General features: G+C 40.0%; 1 protein-coding gene across 1 annotated transcript in view; it reads right to left on the reverse strand.

The window, feature by feature from the left end:
• Nucleotides 1-522: 522 nt before the first annotated feature.
• The window catches only part of LOC131521228 (G patch domain-containing protein 8), a 96,253-nt gene continuing 81,770 nt past the window's right edge, over nucleotides 523-15,005 (reverse strand). The window contains exons 3-4 of the mRNA XM_058745757.1: nucleotides 5,044-5,174; nucleotides 523-4,915 (exon numbers count right to left, since the gene is read on the reverse strand). Coding sequence (XP_058601740.1) covers nucleotides 1,474-4,915; nucleotides 5,044-5,174 — 3,573 coding nt within the window. The 3' untranslated portion in view covers nucleotides 523-1,473. The remainder of the gene's footprint in view (nucleotides 4,916-5,043; nucleotides 5,175-15,005) is intronic.

Consider the following 15,005-nt stretch of genomic DNA (forward strand, 5'->3'; position numbering starts at 1 on the left):
CTGGATTTGCAATCATGGCACCTGTCCAGCAGGACACAACTTTGCCTTCATTACTCTGTGTTTATTAAAGGACAGGCCCAGCACAATTTGAGTTTGGAGATATGAATCACCAATCCGTTTAGTGCCAGTGAGCAACTGCAGAGTAGAGCTCTTGCTTGCCAGAGCAGACGACTCGTACCGGAGAGAGTTAATTAGTGCAAATGCACAGTTGTGTTATTGGGCCACTGCTGGCAATGAGAAGCATCATTAACACAAACTCCCAGTCCCTTAGATCTGAGAAGTGAAGCACTGCTTATTTGAAATGAAGGTGTGTTAACATTCACTGAATTTGACATGTATTATGCCATTTTCTGGAGGGTTTTTATAGGTGGGTAAATGCCAATTCAGCCACAATCCTCCTCCAGGCAAAATGCCAATCGCTACTCACTGTCTTTCAAAGCCTAAAGGTCCTGAACCTTAAAAGCCTCAAGTTAAATTCTAGACCTCAAAGACACTAGTAATGACAAAACTGTCATTTCTCAGAATGACATTTAATTTATTATTATTCCCATGACATTATATTACAAATGAAAGTATGTCTGGCTCTACCAAAATAAGAGTGAATAAAAACCATCTTGAACATGTATGAACAATCAAGTGCATGTTATTCGTTATTACTTACATTACAAAGTATGAATACATAAATACAGTTCAAGATTTTACACTTTAAATATATTGGGAAAAAAAACATTATTGCATGTCCACACTACAGCTGAGCAAGTACAAACTTACTCTACCCTACTAAACAACACAGAAGAAAAAAAGAATTACAAAAATGGGACATTTTAACCAAAGTGGTGAACACTGCTAAATCCATTAAGAGATACAATAGCTCAATCACATGCTGTATTTCTGCACCAAATAATCATGTAAATTTGCATATTCTAAAAAGAATATTTTAATGAAAAACATTTTTCTGAATTTTATTCTGAATTTTCATGTAAATTTTTGCTTAGTCAGTTTAAGGTTGCTCAAGGATATCTCCCCCAGTTCTTCATAAATAAAACCCTTTGAATACTTGCTGGGTAGCATAAAAAATGCTAATTATACTTATTACTAATTGAAAAAGGCATTAACATCCTAATTTGACTTCAGGTTATGCTTAATTTCAGCCAACTGCTGATTGGGCTCAACTGCTGATAAATCAGTGCGCTGAGGCAGGAGAGGTTCATCTGTGTGTTAATGCGGGGAGACGAAGGATGTATGAAGAATGGAACAGTAAACAACAAAGTAAAAAGTCCCGTTATCTTTGAGTCGACACTGAAACACACAGAGATGAAACAAAACAAAAATCGCTACTCAACAGGAACTTTGGCTGAAAGTAGAACCTAAAGATCAGAAAGTTCACAGCACACTTGGAGGGATCTTGTAGAACATTTGAAGTCAAAACTATATTCTGTACTTCTCTCCTTTCCCCTCTCGTTCTGACCAGAGCTAGCTGGTTGGTCCAGGGTGGCGCTGAAGGTCTTGGCTGTGGAACAGAGGGTGTAGTAGGGGGTGGATCTGCAGAGTGCTGGCAGCAGCAACAGCAGCAGCAGTGGCGGCAGCCATGGGCATTGGCCTGAGCATCGTGGGGAGCAGAGAAGCGGGAGGCAGGGGGTGGAGAGTCAACCCAGGAACATGATGGTGAGGATGAACTGGGTGGAGAGATGAGGCTGGGATCAGGTGGAGGGTTTGAGCTGCCAACACAGTAGCAGGTGGTGCTGGAAAAAAGGCAGCAGGAATTGGAGGGGCAAAATGGGCCTGTGAGAGAGAGGGATGAAGGGGAGGCAGCAGGGCAACAGGGGAAGGGTGTGGAGCAATAGAAGTGTGTGGAGAAGAGGGCTGGAGTATGCTGTATGGCAGACAGGCTGAAAGTGTAGTCTGGTCAGGTGGCTCTGGAGTTGGTACTGGTAAATGGGTCATGTCCACAGATGCTTGCTCTTGAAGATGCTGCTGCTGCATGTGCTGCTGGGCCTGGAGTTGAAGCAATCTGTACTTCTCAATCTCATCATCGGTGAAGGTGATTGGTTGCTCTGAAAGGGGAGGGGTGGTACGTTTTGGATAATGAATCCCTGCAATTTCTGCATTGTCCTCATGGTTTCTGATGTTGAGTTTTTGTGACAAAGTCTTGTCTGGATTCAGAGCTAAAGCAGCACATGTTTCTGTTGATCTATCTCCCTTGGCAATTTCAAGACAAGCTTGGGATGTACTGGGATTTTGCCCATCTGTGTGTTGTAAGCGTTCTGGAGTATTATTGTCAATTTGAGGTATAACTTGTGGATTTGATGGAACAGTTGAACATGTTTGAACCTGGTTATTAATACTGGCACTTGCATCTTTGTTAATCTTTATTTTTCTTGCCCCTTTCTTAATAGAGGGTAATTTACCAATTAGTGGAAACAAGAGAGCGACATTTGCTCTCTTTACTTTAGGATCCTTCTCAACCAACTGGTCTGTAGGCATTGGGTTAGATTTGTCTGTAACATCATCTATCCCACCACCTGATTGTAAGGATGTAGGCTGAGCGACATGGTTAGTTGTAGGTAATGGGGGTGTATGACTCCTCTTTCTAAGAAGAGAATGGGAGGATTTGGTCTTGATCAATCTCTCGGATGGCCATCCAGAATGACTGCAATGTTTCTGGCTCTGTCCAGCAGGAGATGGCCTAATATGGGAATTAGACAACCAGTCCCCACTAAGATCAGAGATGCTAGTGCTACTAGAGGAACTGGGGCTACGAATGGACACTGGCTTGTTATACCACCTGTCTTCACTTCTTTCAGGACTTGACCAAGGAAGTTCTTCTCTCTCCCGGTGCCTCCTACCTACAGGGCTAAGCCTTTCGTACCACCAGTCCCTGACATCCTCTTGAGGTTCAGGACTGTCATAGACTCTATAAAACAACTGTCTTCCTGTATGCTGAATTCTGTGCTCTCTGTATTTATGCTCCTCAAACCTTTTGTGCCTTCTGATACTGTACCTCTCATGCTGATCTGGGCTGTTACAAACTGTTGAGTACTTTCGTTTATTGTAGACATACGAGTCTGTGTAATCCCAGCTTTCTCCCGTATGTTCAAAATCTCTGCATGGACTATAACTGTAGTGAGGATCATTGTAAGAGGAACTTCTAATGCAAGACCTGGACTGACTGTACTCCTTTCTCAAAGGGTACAGATAGTTTGATCTTGGTGAGTTGGAGCATCTTCCCGTGTGGTACACAGGCCATTCCCCATCTGAGTTCAAGTCTGACAGGCCACTCCATGACCCAGATTTGTCACTGGTGGGAGTTGAGGCAGCATCCCTCTTTGAGTCATAGGTGTCGTCATACCAGCGATAATTATCCTCTCTTCCTGTCGTGCTGTGAAAAGAATATGGCAAAGGCCTTCGCCTTACCAAGCGCAGTGCAGACACAAGCCCCCTCATCGTTTGACATTTCTTCCTTTTACGTGCCGGGGCGGAAAGCGAGCTTACAACAATGCTTTTGAGGCTGTGCTCTGGGGTGTCACTTTCATTTGAAGTCTCATCTCTCACTGATCTTTTCCTCTTCCCAAGCTTGTGCCTCCTCTCAGTGCACGCTTGCTTGTTTTGTGACGTGTCAGCTGGAGTGCTTTGGAATTCAAAGTGTCCTCTAGCTTCTGTCTGCGAGCAGGTTTTGAATGCGCAGCCCGGTTGCCGGATCGTGACAGCATCTAATTTACGCCTACGTTTTTTCCCCTTTCTCCTGTGTTTGGGTCTCTTTGGTTTTAAAATGCCTAATTTAACTCCAGGAACATCCTGTGTTTGTGGCCCAGCTCTGTCATTCTGGCCTGTGAGCTTGTTGACAACACCAAGATCTGTCTCCTCAGCCTTTGTGCTTTTGACTTTGCCCTCCTTGTGTTTGAAATAGTAGTATAGAGGGTTACAGCTATAAGATACATGTGGCTCGTTGGACGTGTACTGCACCATCTCAAAGGGCCATTTTGTCACACTTCCATCCTTGCTGACTACATTAAGGAAAGAACCTGTATTTTCATCCTCACACACTTTGTGTATTTTATACTCCTCTGTCTGTTTTTCTGATACACAGTTCTTCTCATTTTGCATAATACCCGGTTCGCTGCTTTTCTGTGTATGGTGGTGTGAGCCTTTGTGTATTTGAGGTTGGCCTTGGGCCATGGTGCCCTGTCCATCTGTGTAAACAGTAGGGCCGGGGCACTTGAGGCATTCTCTCTCCTCTGATCCCCCATAAGCCCCCTCTGCCCTGGGCCCCTGCCCCCCATCAAGCAATCTGTCCTCTGAACCAGCTGGCTTCCAGTCTGCTCCAGGACTTTGTGTGTCAGGACACCCCAGCTTCTCTGGCTCACTTGTGCTGTAGTTTGCCTGATTTTCAGGGCTTTCCACATGTTCTGCTTGTGCTTCCATTTGTGGTGTTTGAGAGTCTCCATCCACCCATCCCAGAGTCGGTGGATCATGGGATAGATCATGGTCATCATTACTTGGGGTTCTGGGTGAGCTCGAGCAGGACCAGAGGGCCTCTAGGGCGAGTCTGTGCCTATGGCGCTGGAGCTCTTGATAGTCACTGGTCTCCTCAAGTCCATCACTGAACACAGACGCACAGGAGTCAAGCTTCATTTGAGCTCGCCTGGAGAAACAGAACGAGACCCCTGCCCTGGGGCTCCGGTGTCCTGCAGAGGATTTTGTCTGTAAGGGGTGTTTTTCGTGACATAGCTTCTGATGTGTGGGTATACGAGTGGAGGACAAGCCCTTCAAAGAGACATTTGTGGAGATGGGAGTTGAGTCTTGGACTGAGGATGCTGTTGGTTTTGTGTCAAATTTGCTACTGCCAGCTGAGGGGATTTTAACTTGATCCTTATCCTTGTTTGTAGACCTTAACTTTGGACCTTTCCTGTCATCACTGTTGGCAAGAACAGAAGACAGTGTTGTTATTAGGCAGAGCTGAAAGATCTAATTTCTCTTTAAGTCTAATATGCGCTGCATGCATGCATTATATCAAATTTATATTGTAAGTAAATAATGTTTTACCTGTCTCTTTGCTGTTTAATCTGTGCGAGCTGGTGCAGTCGTTTCAGAGCTCTTTTCTGCTTTTTCTCATCCTTCCAGGACTTGGAGGAGACATTCCTTGCAAACTCTCTCTGCTTCAACTCTTTCAGCCTCTGTCAGACAAAACAGGCATAAAGCGATTAGAAAGTCCATGAAAAGGCTTTCCATGAAAACAAAATTTGTTTGGCTTGGATAAAGGCCCTAAAGAAGGAATGTCAGGAGGAAATGAAACATCAATTTAGGTCTAACCTGGGGTTCAAACTGGGGCACAACAATCCTAAATAGCCTTATGACACCTTTGATTTGAAAGAGAAACAAAAACATCTCTTTCTAACACTTCTGTTAACAGAGACTGTACAGTCTGTCAATTTCCCACATAAAAGACTCCTTTGAAATGGCACAGACCACACCGATGGATGCCTGTCTATTTATCACTTCATCCCTTTAGGGCAGAGAAGAAAAAATCGAAACAAAGTAAACAGAAAATCAGCAAAGCCAAAATACAATCACAAACCAATAAAAGTGTCAGTGATGCCTGAATTTGTTAACAGACATGAATGGAAAGTCACATGAACACAGCCAAACACTTTTGACTTCACTCAGTAGGGAAATAAAAGGGAAAACCATATTTGTCTTGACTTGTGAGAGGCAATGAAAATGTAACTCACTGCATCCCCTCCTTCCCTTCTCCAGGACCACTATATTCCCCTCATACTGCCAGTACACAGGTGTTTAATTTAATCAGGTAATAAAAACACTTACTGTACACATAAAAGAAAGGAAAAACACACAGTTGTCTTTAATTGGTATTAGCCAAAATGTGGAATGAGCTGTCAGTGGTGCGTGTCACAAACTCAAAGCACCTTAGTCTTTCCGAAATGCTTTTATTTTTATGATCACATGCGTTCACACACCATACCAAGATTTCGTTGGCGAGTGTGAAGGGAGTGCCAAGAGGAGGACAGTTCCCCTCTGCTGCATGGTGACAAGCACTGACAGGAAAAAAACACTGTATCTGTGAGAAGTTAGCAAGCTAACTCCCAACAGAGCCCGCTGACTTTACACAACAAAACACACTAATGATGCCTGCTTCAAGGGAGCTGCACAGACAATTTTCAGAGTGTACACACATCAGTGGAACCACAAAAATGTCAGGATACACCACCTTCTAAAAACAAGAACATTGATAAGGTGGACGAGCAAACTCACACTTCAGTAAACAAATATACAAATTTCAGATAAACAGAAATGTGACTTCCAACCTCTTTGTTAATTCAATAAATTTCTCTTCATTCATAAACTGATTGCTGATGTGATTCATTATTAGTACATAGTTTCTCTCAGTATCACGAAGAGAACTTCTTAACTCTATTCTTCTCATTTTGCAGCAGCATAACAAATTAATATATACATACAATACTGGAAATAAGAAATTAAACGTCATACAGAGAGAATAAGAGACAAGGTTTTCCTTGTCTTCAGATTCTGACCTGTCAACACAAAGGCAGAATGTGGGTGCTGTTTTATTCTAAAAACACTAATAATGCCTTAGATATCTAACAAAAGCTTGCCTTGCTGCCTAATTGCTACATAAGAAGCACGTTGTTGCATTTAAAAATGTGAGACGAAGGTCAGAGGAATGGGGGGGGGGGGCGACTTTTAAAAAAAATTTTTTACACTTATACTAACTTGAGTGCTGTGCTAAAAAAGCGGTAAGATGCTAATGCGATGGTCAAAGACATGCATAAATGCATTCTGTGTGAACGGCCCCTATAGCATCCACCAGTTATGGAAGTTTCTAAGTGACTGATTCGGAAAGAACTATAGAGCTTAGTTAGCAATTCTGTGTACCACACCAAAAGTACTTCACACTGGGAATTTGAATTGATCCAGAGTCAACCGATTTCAATAGTATTTGAAGTTAGAAGTTAACAATGCAACACTCCAAGAAGAATAATGCATTGGACATGCAAATATAACACTCACGTAAAATAATACTATTTGAATTACGTGCTGTACTATTGTTATCTCTACTTTTCAGTACTGAATGAAATATAAGAAATTTGCCATCTTGGATTTATTTTCCACTGATGAGTGTCTCATAGAAATATGCAAAATTTTATGGCTTTTTAAAAACACTAGGTCAGCCTCTTTTTCTAATTAAGTGTTACTCCAGAAAGCACTGCTCCGTCTCTCTATCGATCTCTTTTCAGCCTGGAAACATTATGATGTCTTTGACAGAATGAGATGTTTATAGTATAAATCTATTCCATGACTGATATGATTGATCAGGCACATTAAAGTATTGCCGCTAATGTTGATGAGCATGTCTAAACGCTCTACTCATAATTAGCTCTGGATATTCTCATATTCATGATGCCTTAGATTTTGCCCTTCAGAAGATAATTTGAAATTTCTATGAAACATCTGTCTCATGAATAATTGACAGATAAGGAAGAACAAAAGAATATTTGAACCATCCAAAGGAAAATATATTTTAAACTGTCAAAAAGAACTCATGTCCTCTGATCACACTGATTGGGCATGAATCAAAAACATTTTATTTAAAGATGCAAAAGGATCCTCAAATTTTTAAAACCTAATTTTTGTAAAATGTTACAGTATAAGTACTAAAGTTGGTCCTGTGGCATAGACTGCAAATTACACACACACACACACACACACACACACATATTTTAACCCTGAGTTATGTTGGGATTAATGAGAATTGGAGGTGATGAGATGCTCTAATTGACCTCTGACCTCAAGTCCATTAAATCAATTTTGTTGTGTGCTAATGATCAAACACTGACAGATTAATCAATGTGAAAGAACAGAGGTTTGTCTGCATGTGATGTGCAAGGATAGACCCTTTAGCATATTATTGATGAAAATGTCTTTTCACTACAATGTGAAAAAAGCCTACTAGGATACTTTTATAAACCTTTAGCAGGAGTAGCTATTCTGAATCTTAATCGAAGAGTAATGCAGCATTTTGCATCTCATATAATGTAGGGCCCTGCATCTCAAACACGCGAGATTCACCAGTTGAGATAACAGACCTCAGGGTTTTATGTTACTACTAAAAATCCTAATGTTAATAGACCTTAAAGGAATCCCATCAGTAGGGTGCAGGGTAAAGAGCCTATATCAGAGATATAAAGGCACTATAGTGGAAACTACGGCCAATGTGCAAGGCATTTTAAAGACAATAAAATGCTGTGAACTGCACACAGCATAAGGTTTTCATTAGTTCTCTTTTTCATGGTTAACCCTCTGTAAAAAAGGTAAAACTGGACGTGTTTATTGGTGCTGGCCTGGTGGGATCTCACCAAATGAGAGACTGAATAAACAAAGAAATAAAGAGGAGGAAAAAAACATGCTCTGTTAACCATGTGTCCCCTTCTTTTCTCCACTTCTCACTGAGACAAACTCTCTTGCACCACTTCTGCAAACACTATTTTAGTGGAAAAAATGGCATCTTACTCACTAACCGGTTGTATTCAAATGTACTGAAAAAGCATTTCAATTAAATAACTCTCAGCTTTTTCCACACACTTTACATGTAAATGTAATGTACATAATGCACAGAAAATGTTGTATGCACATCATTAACATTACACAAAGTGGTGAAGGATTCTAGTAAAATATTAACCGTTTTCATTATTTCTTTAGTGAATCAGCTGCTAAAACACCCCCATTTGTCTGTCTATTTGTCTGTCTCTTCTACTCACTCTTATATTAAGGAACAAATCTCCAGAGCAGGCAGATACCGAGTTAATATACTGTCCTGTCTAGAGTTTCTGTCAACTTCCACATTATATCACAACCTTGAGCAAACACACTCTCATGAAAAACAAAAGTTGAGTCATGATCACACTGTCCCACACTTCACTTTGCCAAAGAAATGAGTAATGCTGTACAAAAACAACAAATGACCCGAGTATCGAGCAGCATTCTATCACATTACAAACACATTTAACACACACATCGCTCATAACACTAACCAATGATTCATACACAAACGCAGGTGCAATGGTAGTGTGAAATCTGGTCTGACAGCTGACACTGACTGTGAACTCGGGCTCACTGTAGATATTAGCAGATTTGCCATTTTAGCACTGGGACATGAGCAGGCTGTTCCCTAATTGGCTGAAACATCTCTGTCCACCTCGCAGAGCCCAGACATGGAGGTGTCACCTTGTAACATTTCACCAGGAACAGGCCTACAAAGAACTGGATTTCTGTCTGCTACTTTTTTTGTACGAATTTGAAAAGTCATTGCGGTTCATCTGCTCCCTTCAGTTTGGGTCATGCAGACAGCTGTCATCTTAACAGGCTTCAATGCCAATCATGGCTGCCTTGTTCAGTCATGTAACTCCAATGCAGATCTTTCTACAAAAGGGATGGTTAAATCCATTGTTTGCGTACTTGGGTGCTATGTTTTTATATGAACAGCGAGATATTCTGTTATATCTTTTCTACTGCAGAATATCTGCGGTATGATTTTAGTAATCACCAAGCAGAAAACTACTGTTTACATTTCAGTTCAGTTGAGGTGGCTTTGTTGATTATAATGATTAGTTTTGAAACCATGCGGCTCGCGCCTGGTGTTAACACGTTGTAGCTATTGGTTGTTTACGGCTGCCAAACAACATCACAACTTGCCGTATTAATTCAGAATTCAGTTGATGTGCGTTCACACTGTCACAGGTATTCATATTTTGGCCATTTTTCAATGTCTTCTAATGTGGCTCATCCAATTAGATTAATAATTTACTACTGTTTTAAGTATTGAAACCATACATATTCATTCATCATTTTTGGTTTGCATTTATCAAGTTCCAATAAATAAAATAAAATAATCAAATGACATAATTTGTGAAGTATTTAATTTACAGAATTAGCCAAAATTAGGCAATTCTAAATGGTTATGCAATATATAAAACATTTTGATGTTGACTATACAGCAAAATATAACTATAGTGTGACAATATATATTTTTAAACAGATGCACATATAAAAACAACTTTTTTTGAAAACACAAACATTTCATAAGACGTCTTACTGATGGATCTGTTTATTACAAACATGCAGCTTTTTGCTTCACAAGATGTTAAGTGGTATAATGGATGGAGTCGTGGATTATTGAGATGTTTTTGTCAACTGTTTGGACTGACGGCACCCATTCACTGAAGTTATTTAATGCTAAATTTCGCCAAATCCATTCCTATGGAGAATCAAACTCTTCAACATCTTGGATGTCCTGAGGGTGAGTCAATTGTCAGCCAATTTAATTTATTTTCTAAACTATTCTGTTAACATCAAAAATTCAAAATTGTAACCCTGAACATTTTCATTCATACCATTCACCATTCACAATACCCTTTCTGCTACAAGTCGCCCTGTTCATAGAGCTAACCGAAAAACACCAGCGTATGCATATGACTGTGAGAGTATGTGTGTGTGAGGTCCTGCTGTATGCTCCAGTTTCTCTGGTTTAATCTGCCGTATTGTGACAGGCCTCTCTGGACCTCCTGAGCCACTGAGCACAGGTGAGCAACATTAGTCAGCCTGCCTCCCAGTCTAAAACCTGACACAACAAACAGGTGGGACTGCCTCTCTCTCCTTTACAGACTCACAGACACAGACGAGGAAAAGCATCAAGCGGCGTTAAGAAACAGAGAGAATATTCTCTGCATAATGAAGCATTGAAACGGAATAGACTGCGCACCTGTGTCTGTGTGAGTCTGCGTATATGTGTGCGAGTTGTCTAACACCGTTCCATCTGTCTGTTCTTCCCCTCAGGTATAGCTGGTCCTCTGATGCTTTCAAAATGAGTCATATCTCCCCCTCTCCCTTTCTAACTCGGTTTCTTTTTTTAACACTGTGCACTCTTGTACCTTTATCGGGATGTGGCAGGTGGAGATGAATAGAGCCTCAGCTGGGCTGCGGAGACCCTGGAGAGCTCCAGGCGTTTGACAAGGGCAGAAGACAATAAGAGCCTACTCATCCTGGCAGTCTACAGAGAGAGCAGCACACTGCTTCCTCTTTCTCCTACTCAACCCATATAGTGCACTGCACTGTGGAACAGGCAGTCCCCTTCTCTCGATCTTCCCGCAGCCCACGAAACAACTTCTTTACTTTGTCTTTGTCATTGAGCAGGGTCAGTTTGCTAACACTATCCTCCTCCTCCTACTCCTCCTGGGGAAGACGGAGAGACCAAGAGAGAGACAGTGTACGGTTTATTCTCCTAGGGCTGTCAACAGGAAACAGAATCATTGATAGAGAGAGTGATGAATGCGTTCTTGTGGTTAGAGACTCATTCTGAAAAGTTGAACTGCTTTAGAGTTTTCTTAAAATACTTAATCCACAAAACAAGCCAAAAAACATCTGTACTATTAATAATGAGTGCAGACAGAGAGTAGAAACAGGTTATGTGTGAATGGACCCTAATTCTACCCAAAACAGACTGACAAACTCAATTGCAAAAGTACTGCAAATGTTCAATGATATTGAAATTAACCAAACAATACAATGACTACTAAAGCCACTTTACATAATGGCTAGTCAATGCCATAGCAATGCAATGGATTATCTTATTACTCTATTATCCTAATTGGGAGCTTTTCACAGCAAATATTGATATTTATGATTAATTATGATGAACTTTATGAATTAATCAGCATATCATGTAATTGATTTTAATCAACAAGCAAGCCTTAGTAATGACTGTATGATGCACAGTCACATTATTAATGGCAAAACATTCCATCACCAGCAGGGTGGATTATTGTAATGGTCTCCTCACCGGCCTTCCGAAGAAGACCATTAGACAGCTGCAGCTCATCCAGAACGCTGCTGCCAGGATTCTGACAAGAACCAGAAAATCTGAGCATATCACACCAGTCCTCAGGTCCTTACACTGGCTTCCAGTCACATTTTAAAGTTCTTTTACTCATTTACAAATCACTCAATGGCCTAGGACCTAAATACATTGCAGATATGCTCACTGAATATAAACCTAACAGACCACTCAGATCATTAGGATCGAGTCAGTTAGAAATACCAAGGGTTCACACAAAACAAGGGGAGTCCGCTTTTAGCTATTATGCTGGCCGCAGTTGGAAGCAGAAGAGATCAGATGTGCTAAATCATTAGCCACATTTAAATCCAGACTCAAAACTCATCTGTTTAGCTGTGCATTTGTCAAATGAGCACTGTGCTACGTCCGAACTGATTGCAACGTATAATCATTTTCTACTCTTAACTGTTTTAAATTCTTTTTAAATCAATTTTTATATCTTGTTTTTATTATTATTTTTTAATTCCTTGTTTTTATTGTTGCGATTTTTTTTAATGACCTTTTCACTTCACCTTTTATGTAAAGCACTTTGAATTACCACTGTGTATGAAATGTGCTATATAAATAAACTTGCCTTGCCTTGCCTTATAAAAGTGACTTTATATAAAAATAAAAATGCTGCATTTATTTGATCAAAAACATATAATGAAATATTATAAAATAAAATAACTGTTTCCTATTTTAAAATGTCATTTATTTCTGAAGCTGAATTTTCAGAAACCATCAAAACCATCCAGTTTTCAGTGTTACAAGAAATCATTCTAATATGCTGATTTGGTTTGGTATGCAAAAAAACATTTCTTATTATTAGCACAGCAATGTGAAAAAAGTTGTGCTGCTTAGTATTTTTGTGGAAATTGTAAAGAACAGTACTTATTTTAAATCAAATTTTTGTCTTTGCTGTCACTTCACTGCCACCATCAGTTTAGTGCATACTCAGTGAATAAAAGCGCTGATTTCTTAAAAAAATTTTAAAAAAGATCTTATTGACCACAAATTTTTGAATGGTAGTATATATAATATTTAAATGAAAAATCCATTATTAATACAGCATTCTAAATGTCTGATTTTAGTATTCCTGTCTGTATATCTTCATGTAATTTACACAAGCAGGACAAGTTCCAACATTGTTCCAGGAACAACAAAGAAAGCTTATCCAGGAACTTGTCCTGCTTGTGTAAATCACATTGACCTGCACCTAGCAGTGCTGTTTCTGCTGTAGAAAAGTTTTACTCAGCATTCAGTGTGTGTTAGTAAAGTGTTCTATTTATTTAACCATGTAACAAAGACAGATAACATGCCACTTTGCCCATTAAAGATTACTAATGGCTGTGCATTACCTCTGCTCTGCTGTGTGGCATCGATTCAGCACGTTCCCTCATTTCCAAATCCACGGCTGCCTGATGAAAAACCTACCACCTATATTACGCCACCTTCAGTGCAAACACTCTCTGCTGGGAGTCTGCGCCAATCACACTCAGCCTAATCTCATCACCGCTGATTCTGTGGCCAACTGCAGTTGGTGCAGAGAGGCAGCGATAAGCCTCAGGCATTTACTTGAAAAGAAAATGAAAATCTCCCTCTCTTTCTCCCTTCTCTCTGCGCGAACCATCTCCATGGACAGTTTGGTGCCGAGCGGGAGCATTTTGCTCAGGAGGACATTTAATAAAATTCCTGGAAATATGATAAAACCCCACGCATGAGAAGCACCTATCTAGCAATTTGGAATTCAAACTAAAGATTACAGACTACCGGCTGAAACAATGCATCTTCCGCAAACCTCTTCCTAACAGCCGCGAGCAAAGAAACTATGTAATCCTCGGCCGAGATTCGGAGGCTGGTGTTTCTACTTAACGCTGATTATAAACTGTCACTCTCATTCACCCCAGGAGGAAAACATCAACGTGTGGATTATCCTCAACTCAATCTGCACGTTCACAGGCAGATAATCCACCAAAGACACTTCCAATATCCTGCGCCGTCTGATGCACACCGCATATGGGGCTCATGTGTTGAGTGTTAGCATTGGGCCGCAGGCAAAAGCTGTCTGCTAAAACTCCTCTAGGCCCTCTTCAGCAGCTCCTAAAATGACAGGCTGTCAGGTTACGTGATCTGTAACATTTGTGTGTTCCGTATATGTTTGAATGCTGTAATGAGTCCGTGCGTAAGGTGCCTGAGAGGATCAGGAAAGGAGACCCTTTGAAGCTGAGAGGATGTGAGTGCATGAGAGGGAGGAGAGGAGATTTGGAAGCGGATATTGCAGGAAGGTGCGGTAAGGAGCTTTCGGGGAAGCTTTCATCCATACAGGAGCTGTTTCTCCTGCTGTACACACAAACACACAGGCTGATGGGGTTTTTTGAGTAGGGGGAGAGAGTGCTGGAACACATTTTGTTTGCAATGTCTGTTACTCAATGTTTTTTGTGCTATGTGTCTCTCAAGTAATCACTCTAATATGATGATTCTGTTCAAGAAACATGAATTATTATCAATATTGAAATCAGCTGAGCTGCTTAATATTTTTGAGGAACCTATTATTTGCTACTATTCAAAAGTTTGCGTCTACATTTTTTTTATTCAGCAAGGTCACATTCACAATTGTTTAAAACTGACATTAAATTATGTTCCTATTTAAAAAAAACACACACACAAAAACCCACCTATTTAACAAAATTAAAGAATACTGAAAAAGTATCAAAGTTTTTGACAAAATATTAAGCAGCAAAAAGAGAACCACTATTAGTAATTGAGCACCAATAACAATTGATAATAATTGAGCAGCAAATCAGCATGTTAGAATGACTTCTGAATTGGATCATGTGACACTGGCTGCTGAAAATTCAGCTTTGCCATCACAGGAATAAAATATATTAAAATACAGTTTTTAAAAAAAATATATATTTTGTAATAATATTTCACAGTATTACTGTTTTACTATATTTATCATTAAATGAATGCAGCATTGGTGAACATAAGAGACTTTCAAAAACATTAAAAAAATCTATATATATTCCAAACTTTTGACCTGATAATATATGCTAATAATAATAGTAATAATAATGACAATAATAATAATATCAAT

This window comes from Onychostoma macrolepis, chromosome 16 (assembly GCF_012432095.1).
Source record: "Onychostoma macrolepis isolate SWU-2019 chromosome 16, ASM1243209v1, whole genome shotgun sequence".
Classification (NCBI taxonomy): domain Eukaryota; kingdom Metazoa; phylum Chordata; class Actinopteri; order Cypriniformes; family Cyprinidae; genus Onychostoma; species Onychostoma macrolepis.